General features: G+C 58.2%; 1 protein-coding gene across 2 annotated transcripts; it reads right to left on the bottom strand.

Annotated features, from left to right (window-relative positions):
- Positions 1-691: 691 nt before the first annotated feature.
- MYMK (myomaker, myoblast fusion factor) lies at positions 692-11,185 on the bottom strand. Of its 2 annotated transcripts, none has more exons than XM_016962003.4 (5): positions 10,854-11,185; positions 6,327-6,441; positions 5,029-5,177; positions 1,633-1,749; positions 692-925 (listed from the first exon to the last, which is right to left on the bottom strand). In XM_016962003.4, exons 1-5 carry the CDS (start codon positions 10,986-10,988, stop codon positions 776-778), a joined length of 666 nt encoding a protein of 221 aa, XP_016817492.1. In that variant the 5' UTR covers positions 10,989-11,185; the 3' UTR covers positions 692-775. The 2 variants fall into 2 exon arrangements, with proteins under 2 accessions (XP_016817492.1, XP_016817493.1); XM_016962004.3 differs by lacking the exon at positions 10,854-11,185 and adding an exon at positions 6,953-7,054.
- Between the last annotated feature and the right edge of the window lie 6,899 nt (positions 11,186-18,084).

Raw genomic sequence — 18,084 nt, 5'->3', positions numbered from 1 at the left:
TCCACGCTGGGGACGGCGTGCAGGGCTAAAAGCCAGCATGCGGGTGCTGAGGGCCAGAAGCGGAGCTCACACCTCCCACGCCAACCACTCTAGAGGGGCAGCCCCTGCTCCGGGCCCTGAACAAGCGGCTGGGGTGGGAGGGATGACGCTTGGCTGAGTCTTGCTTTAAGGGTTAGGACGTATATAAAGTGTCTGGGACGCAGTGAGGTTGATACATTGAGGCACTTCTTATTGGTTATAATAATGAAAACGGCTTGATTCAGGGACCCAGTGGGAGGGGTGGGATCCAGCTGGCCCCGCTGGCCCCAGCTTCCTAAATGGGGTCGCTCGGAGCCTGAGGACACAGGACAGAGATGGTGATAGCAGTTTCCAGGAGAAAACTGAAGACATGGAAGCCCCCCCTGTCATGGCTGGCACCCGGCTGGGACTCCTGGGCTCCTGGCCAGCAGTGGGGTGGGCAGACGCCAGACCTAGGGCTCCACCAGACACGCCAATGGGTTGTGACAAGGCCTGGGAGGAGAACATTCTTATCTTTCCAGCTTGGTCCTGCGTACCCCGTCACAAGAGAATAAGCAGTTTCTTAAGAAGCATTTAGTGCAGCACGGTGGGCCCTTCACAGACCCCCGGGAACCTCTCAGGGTATGGAAGAGATGTTTCTCCTGGATGCTCCAGGGCAGGGAAGGACAGCAGGAGCTGCAGGACGAGAAACTGTCTGGGACTCTGGCCAAGTGTGAGCTGGGGAGGGCAGGGGCTCAGAGCCGGGCTGGGCGCAGCATCAGACACAAGCACAGCACAGGGTGGAGCAGTCCAGCTTGGCCGGGGTCCCCGGGGATCCAGCCTTCTTGTTGACCTTGGGCAGCAGCAGAACAAAGGACATAGCCAGGGCACAGTGGTAGAAGCTGTGGACATAAGTGTAGTCCCAGTCCTGCGGGGGGCAAGCGGTCAGTCTGGGGCCTCAGCCCCCTCCCCGAGGCTCCTCCCTCTCCAAGACCCAGCAGAACCCCTTCAGGCCCCCGCCTCTGCCAGGGCACTGGGACACCTGCAGGAAGCCTCCCCCACGGTCGCGCTCACGGTAGTTTTTCTCTCCACCTAACCCCAGAGCAGTGAGGGCCTGTGCCATCCTCCAGGCTGCACTCCTTCCTTCTTCCCCATCCCTTCTCTCTGCTGTCCTTCTCTTCCTCCATCCTTCTCTCCCTCCTACCCTCCCTCCCTCCATCTCCCCCTCTTTTCTCTCCTTATCCCTCTTCCCCTGTTCCTCCCTCCCTCCTCCACTTTCTCCCTCCTTCCTTCCCTGTCTCCTCCCCTCCCTCCCTCCCTCCTCCAGGTGTCGGGCACCTGCCCCAGGCGTCTCCCAGGCTGTGCTGCCGTCTGAGATGCCAGCTGTCTGTAGGCAGCCAGCTTTGGTCTCTCTGTGACCTCCAGGTCCACACAGGCCATGGTGCTGGTGGTGCCGGGGACGGCATTGCCCCCGACATAGCCCTGGGAGGGGCTAGTGAGCAGGGACTCATACCAGACTTTGGCCTGGGGCTGTCAGAGTCCCCCCAGCGTGGGCACAGCCCTGGTATCCCAGCTGAGCAGAGCCATGCCGAGTGGGCTCTGGGGCACAGGACACCTCCCCGCTGGGCTTGGTACCTCAAAGAAGAAGCGTAGCATCAGGGCCAGCGCCCCGAAGCAGAGGCCGGGGCCTATCTGCTGGGTGTAGACACTCTTGTCTGGGTACAGGCCCTTCTTCTCCTTCATCTTCTGTAGCTGTGAGGACAGGAGGCCACAGCAAAGCTTTTAGGTCACAGCACTGGGGAACGCCCCTCCCCAAACCAGCCCGAGAGCTGGCCCTGCACAGGCTCACCCCAGCCCTCTCCCGGCAGGAGAGGAGGCTCAGGAGCCTCCTGCCACACCCAGCCTCAGATGGCTTCTGCTGGACAGGGCCCTTCACGGTGTGACCCAGCAGAGACCCCAGCCTGGATGGCTGGGAAGGAAGCTTCTGGGCCATGTGCCCCACGAAGACCCCGCTGCCCTCCCGCCTCTTTGAGATGTGACAACACCACCCTCGCATGTCTCCTCCTCCCTGGAGGGGAGCCCTGGGGGCACTAGACTCCATGATTGCTTACCAAGGAAAGTACTGGAGTACTTGGGACCTGCCAGCCCAGTGTGGCCCATGGGGGTGGCACTTGTGGTGATCCCTGAGCCACGGACAAGCATCGTTTGCTTTCCTAGTTAAAGGACCTATCTCACTCTTCATTAGACAAGCTTGGCCAGCACTGCTTCTCAGGTCCCAGTGCTTAGGAAGGCTCGCGTGGGCGTTTCCACTTACAGAGGGGTTTGCATTCCGAGGAAGATGCGGGAAGTGTGGGGCCACATCCCTGGGGCCGGCCTTGTGTTTTCTAGGCCACTTCACACGGAGTCTATTTGGGATTTTCAAGGGCAGTTGTTTCCTGGAATGAGGGTGGATTTTTCTCCCTGAGCCTGGTCCCCTCTTGGGAGGGGCTGGGGAACGACAGCCTTGTTGGTGGGGAAGGAGGGAGGGTTGGGTGATGGCGGCCTCGGAGTGGGGCCAGGCCCATGGGGGTACACTCAGGAGGCTTTAGATTTCAGTGGAATCAACTGTTAGACACACAGCGTGTGGCACAAGCCCCTGGGGGTGGGGGCAGCACCCGATAACTGCACCCATTGCTGAGTGGCCTATGCAAAGAGCACAAAGAGCCTTATGCTGGGTCAGGTCAGGTTTTGCCACCCAGTGAATTATGAATTGATGCCCGGCTTTCCGTTTTCTGGAATTCCATTGCCAACAAGGAATTGAGCACCTGCAGTCGTGCAGTGGCCTGAAGACAGCTGGACCGTGTGACCCTGGGTGCGGCGATTAAGGCTGCCAGCCCACCTCTGGCCAGCCCTGCAGTAGTAACACCAGGGAGAAGAGAGGTGCCTGCCCCAGGTCACACAGTGGGCCTGGCCCCACTCCGAGGCCGCCATCACCCAACCCTCCCTCCTTCTTCCTCCCGGGCTGCCATTGCCCAACCCCTCCCAAGAGGGGATGAGGCTCAGGGAGAAAAATCCACCCTCATTCCAGGAAACAATTGCCCTTGAAAATCCAAAATAAACTCCATACTAAATGGTCTAGAAGACAACAATTTGAGCCCCAGATGCGGGGAGGCGGGCAGCCCATCTTGGGCTCCTGTGGCTGGATCTGCAGCCTGAGGGCCTTGGCAGTCTCGTGGCTCTTGGTGGCAAACACACCAGTGAATTCTCTTCTGGCCAATTACAGTTCAGCCCAGTTCAGACCTGGCCAAGACCAGCGGGAGGAGCAACCTTCAGGGGCAGAAGGAGGCGAGAGGCGGGTGGCCAGGACCCAGGGCCCCAGCACGCTCCTTCCTGCCACCCACCTTGGTCCAGGCCACTTATGCCCAGCGCTCCCTCTCTCCCCACCAGGCGACTCCCAGGGGCCTCCTGGGTCAGCCCAGGGTTAGCGCTGCTTCCTCAAGTTGCAGACAGAAAGCAGGTCCTCTGTCTCCTGCTCAAAAAGTCAAGTCCAGCCAGGCGTGGTGGCTCATGCCTGTAATTCCAGCACTTTGGGAGACTGAGGCAGGCAGATTACCTGAAGTCAGGAGCTCAGGACCAGCTGGGCCAACGTGGTGAAACCCCATCGCTACTAAAAATATAAAAATTACCTGGGCGTGATGGCAGGTGCCTGTAATCCCAGCTACTCGGGAAGCTGAGACAGGAGAATCGCTTCAACCCGGGAGGCGGAGGTTGCAGTGAGCCAAGATGGCGCCATTGCACTCCAGCCTGGGTGACAAGAGCAAAACTCCGTCTCAAAAAAAAAAAAAAAAAAAAAAAAAAAAAGAAGTCAAGTTCTGGCCCTGCCACTGCCCTGCCATGACGTCCTGTTAAGTTGCTGAGGCCTCCATGCTTTGGTTCCTTCACAGGCCAAATGGCAAATCAGTCCCGTGCTCCTCGGCTGTGGGGAGGATTGGGACGGGCTTTGCAAGCTGCCCACCAGAACTCGACTGCTCTCCCCACAGCCGTGGGCCCTCCTGCACTGAGAGCTGCCCTCTGTCTTGCTGGGTGTCCTGCGGCTCTGGCCGGGGCTGGCAGTGTGGCTGGGCTGGACCAAGCCAGGTTCTCTCTTGGCACTTGAAGCTGACCCTGAGATTTCAGGTCCACTCCAAAGAGGTGAAATGCAGCAGAGGGATGTTCAGGCGGTGCCTGGGCTGCTGCAGGCCTGGAGGGCAGGCTCAGGCTGAAGCCTGCTGGCTCCCCAGGTCTGGGAGACCCTTGCAAGGGTGAGCTCCCTCCTGCTCTGGGGTCCCAGGAGATGCCCCGGGTCTATTTTTCCCTAAGATCCCTTTTAGCTTGGGCGAGTTTGAGTGGGGTTTGGTCCCTGAGCCAGGAGGGTCTTGGTAGAACGGAGAGAGCAGGGAGCACTGAAGACCACGTGAGGGCCTTGATGCTCTGCAAGGGGCTGTCTGTGCTAGAAGGTCTGGCCCAGGCTGCCTCACTCTCATACCACACTCTCCCTCCTGGCTAGAACCAAGCTCGAGGCTCACTCCCTCCAGGAAGTCTTCCCAGATTACCCCAGGCCATTTTCCAAGTTGATGTTGCATCTCTAAAGCAGCTGGTAGTAAGAGTGATGATGAGAGTGATAACAAATAGCTCTTATGTGTGGAGCACATTGGAAGCCAGGCTCCATGCCAGGACTTCAGGTGCCTGATCTCAGTGAGTCTTTGAACCACCCCATGAGACAGGCAGGGGGCTGTAATGACAACACCTGCTTTACAGGTACGGGCATGGAGGTGAGACATTGGGTAACTTGGGCTCAGTCTGGAGCTGGTGAGTACAGACAAGCGTCACACACAGTCTACACAGCCGGAGCACCTCATGGCTATTTTCTACGTGTTTTTGCTGAATTCCTGCATCCACCCATTTGCCTATGAGGGCAGGAGGTAAATGAAGATCTGAGGCAGGAGGAGTCAGACAGGAGAGAGGTGACGGGCCTCCTGGGTCCCCGTTCATCGAGGCTCGCGCAGTACGCACCCACTTTGCCGCAATGATGAGGATGGCTGTGCCGATGGGGCCCGAGTACACCCCGTAGCCCCATCGGTCATGATAGATCCGCACAGCAATGGTCAGGACGCCGAACATCACAAATGTTGACCTCTTGGGTTCGTCGAAGTCGGCCAGTGCTGGAGGGGCCAGGGAGACACAGGGGGAGGTGAGTGGTCTCTCTTGCTCCTCCTGGCTACCCCCCACCCCCCAGCCCCCAGGAGGCATCCTGTAGATGCCCTCTCTCGGTGTCCCCTCAGCCAGCGAGACCCTGAGGCCCAGCCTGGTCATGGAGGGGTCTGAATTCCAGCCAGTTTGAGAGGACAGGCAGCCTGCTGCTTCCCCATGGACACAGCAGCTTGGATTGTGCTCCCAGCACCTCGTTTTAATAAACAGACCACAGCTGGTTGTGGTGGCTCAGGTCTGCAATCCCAGTGCTTTGGGAGGCAGAGGCAGGAGGATCGTCTGAGACCAGGAGTTCAAGACTAGCCTGGGCAACATAGCGGGACCCCCATCTCCACAAAAAATTCGGTGGGTGTCGTGGTGCATGCCTGTCATCCCAGCTACTTGGGAGGCTGAGGTGGGAGGATGGCTTGAGGCTGTGAGTTCGAGGCTGCAGTGAGCCGTGTTTGTGCCACTGTACTCTGGCCTGAGTGACAGAGTGAGACCCTGTGGCTAAAAATCAATAATCACTATGCAAAGTGAATAGGATCGAATCTATCCCATAGGATCACAGGACAAAGACACTAAGATTCAAGAGAAGAAATGAAGCCCCTCACAGGCCCGGTTAGATGGCAAGGAGCCTCAGGTCTTGGGGACCTTGCCACAGACAACAGTTAGGTGGAAAAAAACATGGTGGGACAGGGGGCTTATGAACAGTCCTGTCTTCCAGGCTGGATATCACCCGTGTGTGTGGATGTTTGTATGACAGTCTGGGAAGCCAACCCCCTGAGCAGTGAACAGCGGTCCTCCCAGGGAAGGAGTGACGGGAGGGAGCACTTTCACTTTTTCCTTTGTATGCCTCTGCTGTTGAAATGTGTCACAACAAGCTTTTACTAAATGAGTCATTTTAAAAGGATATCAAAAATCGGCATCAGGGCATTTAAGAGGTGCATATTCTTTTTCATAGATTAAGCACAACCCTGAAACCCAGACAAGGGAAGAGATTCCTGGGGCTGGGAGTGAGTGGGGATAGAGAGCTGCAGCGGGACTGGTTTGAGGGTGGGTGTGCAGACACTGGGGAGCCGGTCCTTGTCCGCAAGACTTGTCTGCAGGGGTTGACCACTCACCCATCAGCGAGACCCACATGCTCAGGGCTGTCCCGTAGACACTGAAATACTCCAGGATGTCGTGACGCATGAAGCACAGCACAGACAAGCCGGGTCCATTGCAGGCATGGTGGAGCTGCCGGAAAACCCACAGGTGGTCACGGCACGAAGAGGCCAGGGCTGGTCCCCGAGCCACGGCCCCCAGAGTGCCAGGTCACTTGCTGGCTGCAAGAAGTCACTTTGGCGAGTCACTTAATGACTGTGTGCCTCAGTCTCCCTGTCTGAAAAATGGGGGTACTGCCGAGCACTCCCGCAGAGGGTCCTGTGGGGATTAAGTGGCACATGCCAGCGAGGTGTTTAGGGGCTGGGGTGTGCCAAGGGTTCACTCAGTGTCACCTCAGCAGAATTTGCTCATCTGCACTGGCAGGACTGGGCGGAGACTGAGTGGTCACTCAGGTGAAGCCCGCTTAGGTGGGGCGGTCTCCGGGGGGGACCCTACACGGCTCTCCCTGGACCTTCAGCATCTGTGCTTCCTTGAAGCACACAGCTGCGTGTTCACTCGCCAATCTTTGGATGTGAGGTCAGAGCCTCTCTGGGGGCTCCTTTGCTCTTTGGGGGCTCCTGAGGCCTTCTCTTGCACAAATTACCCCTCTGATGACTGGTCTACACTGCAGCAGCATTCTCAGGCTTGAGTGGGCATCAGAACGCCTGGGGCCTTGTTTAGACACAGGTTACTGAGCCCTGCCTAGGGTTGCTGATTACAGAGGGCTGGGTTGGGTAGAAAATGTGCACTTTGAACACATTCCCTGTGGCACTGCTGTGGCTGGCAGGGCCCACACAGAGCCGGGCTGCAGCGCCTGGTTTCTGTTGCCTTAACGTGGACGAAGATCTTTGAGACCCCCTTGCAGAAGCTGAACACAGCCCCCTAGGCTCATCCATCTCTGCCCTATACTCTCGTAGTCACCTCCCCAACACCCACTTTCACGGCAATTTTTAAGGCAAAAGGCTTATAGGGAGTGTTTTCAAAGCAGTCAACTACTTTTCTACGGAAAACAACTCTCTCTCCTTTTGCATTCGCATTTCATCATTTTAGGTAATATTTAATTACATGACATAATTATTTTGACAGGTTCAACTGGCACAAACAAGCTTGGGAAACAGCACGGTGGACTCTTGGTCAGCCCAGCTCAGCGGGAGGAGCAGGCGTGCTGGAAAGCAGCCCGTGTCTGGAGGCGACAGGGACAGCACAGAGGGAGCGGGGGCCCTGGGTGATCTGGGGGGCAGGCAAGTCGGGGTCAAAGTGGAGTGCTTCTACCGATGGCAATTGTACACGGCCTAAAGTGACGGTGCCCCTAGGAGGCATTAATAGAGATCCAGCATCTAAAATGAGGGAGGAGGCGGTCCTGCTTCTCTCTGTTCTTGTCAGGCTCATCCAGAAGACTATGCCGAGCTCTGTGTGGTGCACCTTTCTTGAAGTGAGACTGGCAAAGACACGGCTAGAGGAGGGTGACCAGCGGTGGACATGACTGTTTACCTTGGGGACAGGGAAGCTTCAGGAGGGGCCTGATCAAGGTGCTTACACCTCTGTGGGAAAGAGGAGCGGGGAGGACTCCGGCCCTAGGCTGTTCTCCTGTTCTCCTGGCTTCTTCCCATCCCCCACCCCAGCCCCATCACCTGCTGTCTGTGTGCCTCGATGTAGCACAGATGGTCATGTGTGATTAAGGCATTCACTGTGAGATTCTGATAAGGCCTGTGCCCTTGCCCTGTCAGGAGCAGGAATGGCTCTGTCTGGTCCCAGCTGCATGGACGGCTGCCAGCATAGAGTCCTTGCTGCATGTGTTCAGGGAGGGGGACGCCAGGCTCTGAGAATTCTAAAGGACAGCCAGCTCACCCTGGGGACCCACAGCCTCTGCCACTAGGCCCTTGGCTCCTCCCAATGGTGGGAACTTAGCTCCGTTCGACAGATGGGGAAAGTGAACTTCAGAGCAGCACTGCCTGCCCAAAGAGGTGAAACAGAGCAGTGCTTGGCACCTGGCCACTTCCTCCCATCCTGCAGTGCAGGGGGCAGACCTGGCCCAGCCGGGGCACTGGTGGGGTGGGTGCGGCTGAGGGCCTGGGGGGTCAGAGCTCAGGCTGGGGAGTCTGACTCTGCAGATGCTCCCAGTGGGAGCTCAGGTGAGTGGCTGTCGGGGGGGTGCCTCCTCTGTTGTGTGGTGACAAGCACACTGTCTCCGTGGGGTTTGCACCCATAGCAAGGTGTCTGGCACAGAGATGGAGATTGTCACGGGAGGGGCCTGATTGGAAGGGAAGGGACGCCATGCGGGTGGCAGAACTTTGGGAGGGACTGAGTGTGGCTTTGAGTTCAGAAGACATTTGTCACGAGAGGCAGCTGCCCCTGCCACTCTGGGTGGGGCAGGGTGGGGCCTCTGAGACCAGTGCAGAGGCAGCTGCGGGGCCAGCCTAGGCCCAGGCAGGGAGGTGTGGCCTGGTGGGTGCTTGTGGTTTGCTGGGCTAGGTCTAACAGGAGCCTTGAGAACAAGACCTCAGCTTTTCTCCCTGCGCTAAGGCCATGGGACCTGCAGAGAAATCCTGGCTCTGCTCTGGGCTTCAGTCTCTCATCTGTCCAAGAGGCTTCCTAGCCCTAGACCAGGCTGGAGTCCCAGAGGAGCGAATGCAGTGGCATTTGGGTGAGTCAGGAGCTCTGGAGAGCTTGATGGTCACAGTGACACAAGTGACTCCGTCTCTCTGGGATTTGGTTTCTTCATCTGCCAAATGGGAATCAAGATCCTAGGCTTGTGGGGAAGGTGAAAAGGCTGAATCAGACACTGTGCATAGAGCGCCTAGCCCAGTCCCCCGCCCTGGGTACTGGCGCTCGAGGTGGACTCAGAAGCTCCAGGGCATCTGGTTCCACAAAGGACCCAGCCTGTCCCAGGCCACTGTCACCCTTGGGAGTGGCACACACTGGAGGGAATGCCTCGCTCCCAGCCCACACGTGCACACTCAGCTTCTGCCATTGCGGGCAAAATTGGACTTGACCAATTCAGGATACAAGCATAACATGTGAATACATGCTTGCAAACACACGTGTGAGCTCACGGGCCTCGCCCGCTCAGGACTCCCTGTGTGCACTCACATGCACTTGGCATTCTTGCCCATAGAGGCCCTGCTGCTGGAGAAGGAGGCTGTCTGGGGAGAGGAGGTGGAGTTTTCACAGGTTGGGCCCAGCACTGCCCCAAGAAGGAGGCTAGCGGGATGCTTGCCTCCCCAGAGCAGGTGTCACGCTGGGGATTGGGCTGTCAGTGAAGGACGGGTCTGATGGAAGGTGAGCAAGGAAGGCTTCGGGAGAGCAAGAGGTGGGGCACCACTTGTGGGAGTCCAGCAGTGAGGGCATGTTAGCGGAGAAAGTCGGAAAGACCCAGAGGCAGGAAGGCAGGGGGTACCGAGACACATAAAGGATGGCTGAATGGCGAGATGGTAATAGACGAATAGATCACAGGTAGATGGGTGGGTAGATAGAGAGATAGATGGAGAGAGAGAGAGAGACAGAGAGAGAGAGAGACAAGCTGGAGAAGGTGGATAGCTAAAGCCAGAGAGACACATGGAGAGTCAGGGGACTAAAACCAGTGAGGGTGGGACCAAGAGCTTTAGAGAGAGTGAATTCCATGGGGATCGAGTTCCAGAAATCAAAAGAGAACCAGACAGAGCGAGAAAGGAAAAAAAGAGAAACAGAGAAAACTAGACACAGAAAACCAATACGAGAAACACAGAGTGAAAGAGACCCAGAAAGAGAGAGAGAGAAGACAGGGGAGACCGGGGTCCCAGAAACAGCGACCTCAGAAACAAGGACAGACGGGGTTCCGCGCGCTCCACTGAAAGCAGGGTAAAATCACCCAATGACAGGTACCAGGAAACAGAGAGCAGGAGAGAGCCAGAGAGAGAGTGAGCGGAGACAGTCAGCCAGCCAGACACATAAATAGAAAGAGAAAGATGGACCCACAGAGAGAGAAGTAGGCCCCAGAAGAGGGAGAGACCAGCAGGCCCTCCTGAACCAGAGCAGCTCCAGGATTCTGGAATCAGACTCACTCACCCAGGCCTTCACACTCCCTAAACCCCGCAGACCCCTTCCCTGGCCTGGCTTGCCCCATTCATCTCTGCTCCATCGTGGCCTATGGGTAGAGCTGGAAGAGAGGTGGGGAGGGGAGGTGGCCCCATGTGCAGCCGTGGGGGCTTTGATTAGCAGCTGAGAAAAGGGGCACGCTGGAAGGGTTTATCCTCAACTCAATGGCGCTGCTCCACCCCGGGCTTGGTCTCACACAGGCAGTGATCCCAGAGCAACTTCCTGGCACAGATGGGAAAACTGAGGTCCAGATAGGGGAAGGGACTCCCCTAGTCCTCTCTCTTCAGTCTCCAGACCCCACCTGAGCTTGCCGTTTCATTTTCAAATCACTTCTGCTCATCACCCAATACAAGAACGCTGTGGACAGAGAGCCTCTCCTCTGTCTCCAGGATGGGGCCTGTGTGGGACTTCCTCCCAGCCCCCAGACTCACCGCCACGAAGAACAGGGTGAAGAGGTAGACCATGGCCTCCATGTGGAACTGCCTCTTGGCTGCGATGCTGACAGTAGGGAGGAAGGCCAGGCTGCTGAGGGTGGGCAGGAGCAGCTTGGCCACCAGCGTCCCCATGGGCCAGGAGGAAAGCACTGGCTGGGGTGGGGAGGGTGCTGGTGTCCCGGGTCCCCAGCACAGGAGCACGAAGTGGGAAGGCCAGCTCCCTTTGGGCAGGGCTCTGATGGCAGCTGCGGGGAGCACCCACAAGAGGGTTTAAATGCCCTGGACGGAGGCGGGGATGTGCGTGCACGTGTCGAGTAACACACGGAGAGGGCCAACAGCTGACATGCCACGTGACCAGCATTTGTCTCTGATTTTTCTTTTCTTTTTCTGAGACAGAGTCTCGCCCTGTCACCCAGGCTGGAGTGCAGTGGTGTGATCTCGGCTCACTGCAACCTCCACCTTCCAGGTTCAAGAGATTCTCATGCCTTAGCCTCTGGAATAGGTGGGATGACAGGTGCCTGCCACCACACCCAGCTAATTTTTGTATTTTTAGTAGAGACAGGGTTTCACCATGTCGACCAGGCTGGTCTCAAACTCCTGACCTCAGGTGATCTGCCCACCTTGGCCTCCCAAAGTGTTGGGATTGCAGGCATGAGCCACGGCGCCCGGCCTTCTCTCTCTTTTTTTTTTTTTTTTTTTGAGGCCAGAGGAGTTAATTCAAGGATTCAGGGAGACCATATTCTTTTCTCTGAGGCAACAACCTTGGGGAAAAGTCCCCAACAGGACAATCCCTGCCTTCTAGACATTTTCCATCCTGATCCTCTCCCCAGAATGAGAAGCCTGGTGGATGCTGCTGCTTCAGTCACGTGTCCATGGGTGGCCTGAGGTGAGAGAACCCAAGATTTCACCAATTCTAATCCTTAAAAGGACCTTGTAGATAAATCTCCCACCTTACCAGCCCACATATACTTCTCACTCGCCAGCTCTTGCCCCACACAGGTTTCCTTGGTGGCCAGACTAATGAAACTAACGTTCTTTTCTACTTGGTTACACTGTTTCACATTGTAAGTAAACAACCTGGGGCCATCTCTTTTAGTGTTCCAAGCACCAGGCCGGTGCTTGCCCTCTCGGTGTTTCTTCCCTCGTCTATTGACAACAGTTCTTTGGCTGGCCTTCCGGAAATTACCTTCCCTCGTTGTAAGAGGTCTTGCGGGAGCTGTCTGGCAGGGTGCCCCCTATCCCCTGGCCAAGGAATGATGGGTGTGTGTGGTCTGAGCTACCCAGGCAGACTCTCTTTCCCTGGATTGATTGATTGATTTGTTGTTAGCAAAAGAACAGCTTTTACTTCCATTCTCTTTTTTCATTGTGATGTAATTCACATAGGACAAAACGCACAGATTTCACCTGTATAGTCTGCTGAAAACGCACCTTTGTAACCAGCACAGTGTCCCTCCTCACCACCCAGGATATTCTCTTGAGCCCTTTCCAGTGAGCCCCCTTCAGAGGCAGCCACTGGTATGATTTCTGCCCCCGTACCTGACTGCCTGTCCTAGAACTCCTACAAATGGACCGTGGACTTTTTTGGATCTGGCTTCTTTTGCTCACAATGTCATGTCTGTGCGATTTGTCCCTGTCCTACTGATGGACAGTCCCTTCGGTTGCTGCTGGGTGGTGTCCAGTGTAGTATTCCTGCACCTTTGTTCTCCTGGAAATTAGAATCTGGGGACAGCAAGACCAAGGACCGTCTCAACACTGGCCCCTCCAAGAGAGGCTGCTGGGCCAGTCCTGCTTTGTGAGGCCCGGCTGTTCCACCTTTCCCTCCATGTGGGAGCTCCCACAGACCTTTCCAGAAATCTCTCTTAAGTTGGCTGGAGCCCATTTCTGCTGTTTGCAATGAAACGTCTGACTTGATATGTCTCATTCTCCTGCTTAAGACTCTTCTGAGGCGTCCACAGCCCAAAGGGTGAAGTCCAAGTGCTCACAGAGACCACCAGGCCATCTATGGCCCAGACCCATTCCCCCAGCCCCCATGCACACTCTCAGACGCTGCCTCCTCTCCTCCCAGCCTCCCACCTCCCCTGCAGGGAGGCACTTCCTGCCCCGCCTGTTCTGGTTAATGCCTCGCTCCCTCTGCCTGCAGCCTAGACAGCCTGTCTGTGGGGAAGGCTTCTGTGATGAACAGCACCCGCCCCCCGCCGGCCCCCAAGGAAAGCTGAGGGGCTCCGCGCAGTGCCCTCCACGCCACGTCGTTCCTGACCCGCCACCTTGGCTGAGATGTTGGTGTTGGGTTGTCTGGGCTGTGGCCCCCTTGGACTGCAGGATCCAGGGCCCAGGGCTCTGGCCGGCTGGCTCCCTGCCCCACCCCCGACGCCCAAGCCTGGCACATGGTGGTGTTCAGCACACACTGGCTGAATGAATGACTTTGTTAAAAGAATGAATGAAAGTCCAAGGAGGCGGGGCTGCCGCACACTTCAGTCTGGCCTCTGAGGAGCCCAGTTCCCTCTCCAAATGGGAAAACCAGGCCTGCTGTGTGTGCGGCTCTGGTGGGAGGCGCACGATCCCCTGAGAGCCTGTCACGGCAGGGGCCCTGATCCTCCTTGATCCTCACCTCTCGGCCCCTCGGCTCCCGCTCAGACTGGGCCCCTGTCCCCAGCCCCTAGCCCAGCTTTCAGTAAGAGCGAAAAAGAGTGGTGAGGAAATACAATTCAATGTCAGGTGCTATGAGAGGCAGTGGAGGAGAGAGCTCTCTGGAGCCATAAACCCCGCTCGAAAGCAGGAAAACATTCCACAGTTGGTTTTGTGCATGAGTGTGTGTGTGTTTTTTTTTGCAGCTGTAAACTCCAGGGCCAGGGCTGTAAGCTTGGGGAAGGGAAAAAGCGAAGGGGGAGGAGGTGGAGAAGGGAGCGGAGCTGCACATGTGTTGCAGCGATTAAGGAGAATGGGGGCCGGGAGGGACGTCCCAAAGGGGGGAGACAGGTGGCTGGGCCTGGGGCAGCCTGAGGAGCCCCTGCAGAAGGGCTGGAATGTGAGCTGCCCTCTGAGGGAGGCAGTGGAGTACAGAACGGAGGTGGGCCGGGTGGGGCGGGATGTGTGTGGCTCCCGTCCGAGCCCTGGCCGCCTGGACGCAGACCAGCTGGCTTTGGGGAAGGCGTCCAGCTCTGAACAGGACTGAAATGACCCTCGGTTCTCCCTGGAGCAGGGGAAGCGATTGGCCTGGGGAGCTGGGAGAGGGGGAGGCAGAGTGGAACAGCCAGACCGGCTGCTCTTGGGGGTGTCGCTGCCCCAGGAGACACAGGGTGGGGGGCACAGGACTGGGCCAGGCCGGGAGCCGCTCAACCTGGGCAGGCTCTGAGCCAGCACAGACGTGAGCTGGCACCCCTGTTCCTTCTCACCCCGAAGCCTCCCATGGCCCCTGCCTGCCAGCCCACCATTCAGGAGTCCCCGGCATCCACCCTACTCTCCACCTGCTCTGGGCTTTAGCCAAACCAGATCCCCACAGCCACATGCCCTCCAGACTCTGGGCCTCTGCATGACCTTCTGCCAGGAGACCCTCCCCTGGTTCCCTGTGTAGCCTCAGCTTCTCCTGACCCCCCAGAGGGGTGTGGGCTCTCCCTGCTCAGAATCCCCACGGCACTGAGTGTGTCTTGAAAACCAATCATGTCCACGGATGGACGGTTGGTCAGCGCTGGCCATGTACCAAGGACTCTTCATACCTGTCTCGTTGGGCCCTTCCAGCAGCCGGGAGGTGGGGTGGAGGCCTCTGTTCTCCCCATTTTACAGAAGAGGAGACTGAGGCCCAGGGAGCGGCAGCAGCCCTCCTCTGCCCAGCAGATGGCAGGCCCCAGTGGGCTCCAGCGGGCTGGTCCTGGGCCACGCTGGGGAGCAGGGCCGCCCTGCACTCCCCTTCCCTCACCCCCACAGCCGCAGGAGCGCCCCTGCTTTATAGAGGCGCTGAAATGCCTGGAATGCCAGGCAGCTCCCGCCTCCCAACAGCTGTCTGTCTGCCCGGCCCAGGAGGGCTGGCCGGCTGCTGCATTTGCGTCCTCTACATTTTGAACACCTGACCTACAGCACTGGGTCACCCCAGAGCACAGCAGTCCTTGTGCCTGGGCTCTCCATGGGGCCCATGGAGGCTCCCCCACAACTGTTGGGAAGGGCAGGGCTTTGCTGCTTTCTGCCTGCTCCTCGGGGTCCCCATGCCTGTCTGGACTGCCACCCAGGGTCCTCCCCTGCGCAGCGTGACATGGCTCCGCGTGTGCCTCTGCGGCCAGGGCTGCAATGAGCAATCCGATATTATCCTCAGCTGCAGGCTGAAGATGAGCAGCTCACCACCCCCAGCTTCTGAACACCTGCCAAGTGAGCCAGGTGGAGGGCTTGGCCCATCCTAGCTCTGGGACCTCTGCGTGCCCTTGGCCCTGGGAGCCTCAGTGTCCTCGTCTGCAGAATGGAGCTTGGGGCGGAGCTACCTCCCAGGGTTGCTGCAGGGGCTGAAGAATGCACAGATGTGAATAGCTCAGCTGCCAGCCCGGCCTTTGGCAAGGGCTCTCTAATGTCTGTTCTGTGAACCAGGGACTCCTCACCCTCTGAAGTGGGGAGACCCATCTTCCATTTACAGAGACCCAGGAGCTGGGAGAGGGGTTGGGGCTCGAACCTGGGCTTGCCTGAGCTGCACGTCTGTTACCTGCTCCCCTTTGCAGGGCTGTGGGATGATGCCTGGCAAGTGCCACTCACTGAGTGTGACTGAGAGTGGACAGCCACACCTGGGTCAGCAGCAGCCCCAGCCCACAGTTTCTTCTGGGGACCTGAGAATTCAGCTCCTGGGACCCAGCCTGCCCTTGGGGACGAGACTTGTGGCAGGGTTGCATCTGGCGGGGATACTGTCGGGGAGCTCTTGTGGGCAGGAGACTCTTCTGCAGGCTTGCTGGGAAGCCTTTCATCTTGGCTGTGGTTCCTCCCAGAGCTGTCTCCCAGACAGCAGGGCTCCGCCTGACCCCAGGCCACAGCCACACCAGGGCTGCTCAGGTCCCTATCCCTGCTCCAGATCTGGAGACAGAGGAGCCTCTTTCTCCTAGAGTCTCAGACCAGGAGTGGCCTAAGCAGTCTCTGTTAGCCATAGACATGAGCTCCCCCAACTCAAGCTTTCAGCGTTGGCCTAACAGAAAACACCAGTGCTCCTGGCTGAGAAAGAAGGAGGAAGAGGAGGAGGAGAAACCAAGTTCTGTGGTCCGGCACCAGCTGGTCACCCCTGGGGGCTGCAGTCCCCTCCTCAGGGCAGGCTCTGATCGGGGGCATAGGTGTACCACCCAGGGATGTCCATTCTCCACCCGTGGGCTGAGCCACAGCAGGGTTGATGTTGGCAGGGAGCACTCCCAGAGGGGAATCGGAGTCCTGTGTGTGTGCTGGGAGGACGGAGAGCAGGCCAGCCCAGACCCACACCTGTCAGTGAACCAAAGGCTGCTCCTGCCCCCTTTGTAGGCCCTGCGTCCCTGTTGGTCCCAGCCTCTTGTCTGCCCCAGCTTGCCTCTCTACATGGAAACTTGCCCCTCTTGGGCACCACATCCCTGGGCTTGGCTCTCTTGCCCCTTGCAGGGAAAGGAGAAGCTGAGTCAGGGCTCGCGAGGCCCTGGGCTCCAGGAACAGCAGTGGAGGCCATTGGGGAGGGTCCCGCTGCTGGTCCTGGTGGGGAGGCTGAGCACGTCCTGCTGCTCCGGGCTCTCCTGGGACCCAGGTGCACCCCATCCTGGACCAATGACAGGCACCCCATCCTAGCCCCAGACATCTCACAGGCACACTCGAGAGACAATCTGAGAAAGTTGGCCAGGCTGAGAAAGTCCACTTGGACTCAGGCGGGGTCCAAGCCTTGGCCTCAGCTTCCTTCTGTCTGGGCGTGGCAGTGTTACCTGATGTGGCATTGTCAGGATGGAGGATGATAGCAGAGTAGACACTGGCCCCGGGCTACCCTTTGGGCTCAGAGCAAAGCACGTGCAGCCGTTCCTTTCTCCACCACCATCCCAGGCCCTTCTCCCATATGGACTCATTTCAGCCTCACAAGAGTCCAGCATGGGGAGTGCCTTATCACCGCCACTTTACAGGTGAGGAAGCTGAGGCACAGAGAAGCTTCTGCCCTTGCCCAAAGTCACCCAGCTGGAGAGAGACGGAGTCAGGATTTGAACCCAAAGAGTCTGGTTCCAGGCACTCACGCGTGAGGCTGCTGTTGCTGTGCTATTGGAAGAGCTGCTGCTTCCTATGCTGAGCCTCCACGCTAAGCCTCTGAGACGGGGCCCTTCTGAGTGTCGGGATCCAAGGTCCTGGGTTTCCTGCTTCACCTGGCTGTGACACCAGTGGCTGCCCGCCCCTGGTCACTGTGGGTGGCATGGAAGAAAGAGCTCACTGGCTTGGTGATGTCCTCCTGCCCCCAGCAGATATCCCTGACATGGGGCATCTCTGGAGGTCATGGCCGTGTGCAAGCAGAGCCCGAGGGGCTGCTGGGGGCTGGGGTTCTTCCAGTCCGCCAGCTTTCAGATGATGCTTCCAGGAGTCCTGGTGCCCAGAAGGGGCCTCAGGGCTGCTGGGGAGAAGAGGGGAAGCAGGAGCCCCCACCTCTGCTTTTGTCTCAGTTGTCTCTTGAGTGTGCCTGTGAGATGTCTGGGGCTAAAAAAGGACCTTGACCTTGTGCAACAGACCAGGAAACTCGGCCTGTCAGGGACAAGTGGCCTGAAGTGACCTGGCCAGCCAGTGGTCGTGCATGGACCTGGGACCAGCCAGGGAAGGCGGGGGAGGCTCTTCCCGTATGTCCAGCCCCAGGGGGGCCTCAGGGACAGCTGGCTTCTATCCTGGGCCAGGAAGGAAGCTCGGGGACAGGGATGGCTCTTGGGGTTGCTGAGGCCCCCTCGCTCTTTCCCTGGGGCTGCCTTCTGAGTCCTGGTCCTCTTCCTGGCCTGCCAGCCACCTCCCAGCTGGCCACATGGTCCCTTGGTGGCCCCGTCCCAGTCAGGTGTGAGAACTCTGGCTGGGTCTGCCCAGGAGGCTCCTAGGATGTTCTGGGTTCTGGGCTGGCAGCAGAGAAGAACCGCAGGATGCCAGGGAAGGTGGTATTGGTGGGCCACTCTTGAGGCTGTGGCCGGCCAGCCCTATCGGCTAGGTGAACCACACTAGACACTTACATTTGCCAGGCCTGCTAGGCCTCTGGGTGACAGAGAGGGGACCCACCTCGACAGCTCGGGCCACG

The sequence above is a fragment of the Pan troglodytes genome, chromosome 11, assembly GCF_028858775.2.
Source record: "Pan troglodytes isolate AG18354 chromosome 11, NHGRI_mPanTro3-v2.0_pri, whole genome shotgun sequence".
Classification (NCBI taxonomy): domain Eukaryota; kingdom Metazoa; phylum Chordata; class Mammalia; order Primates; family Hominidae; genus Pan; species Pan troglodytes.
This window is presented reverse-complemented; position numbering and strand designations above follow the sequence as displayed.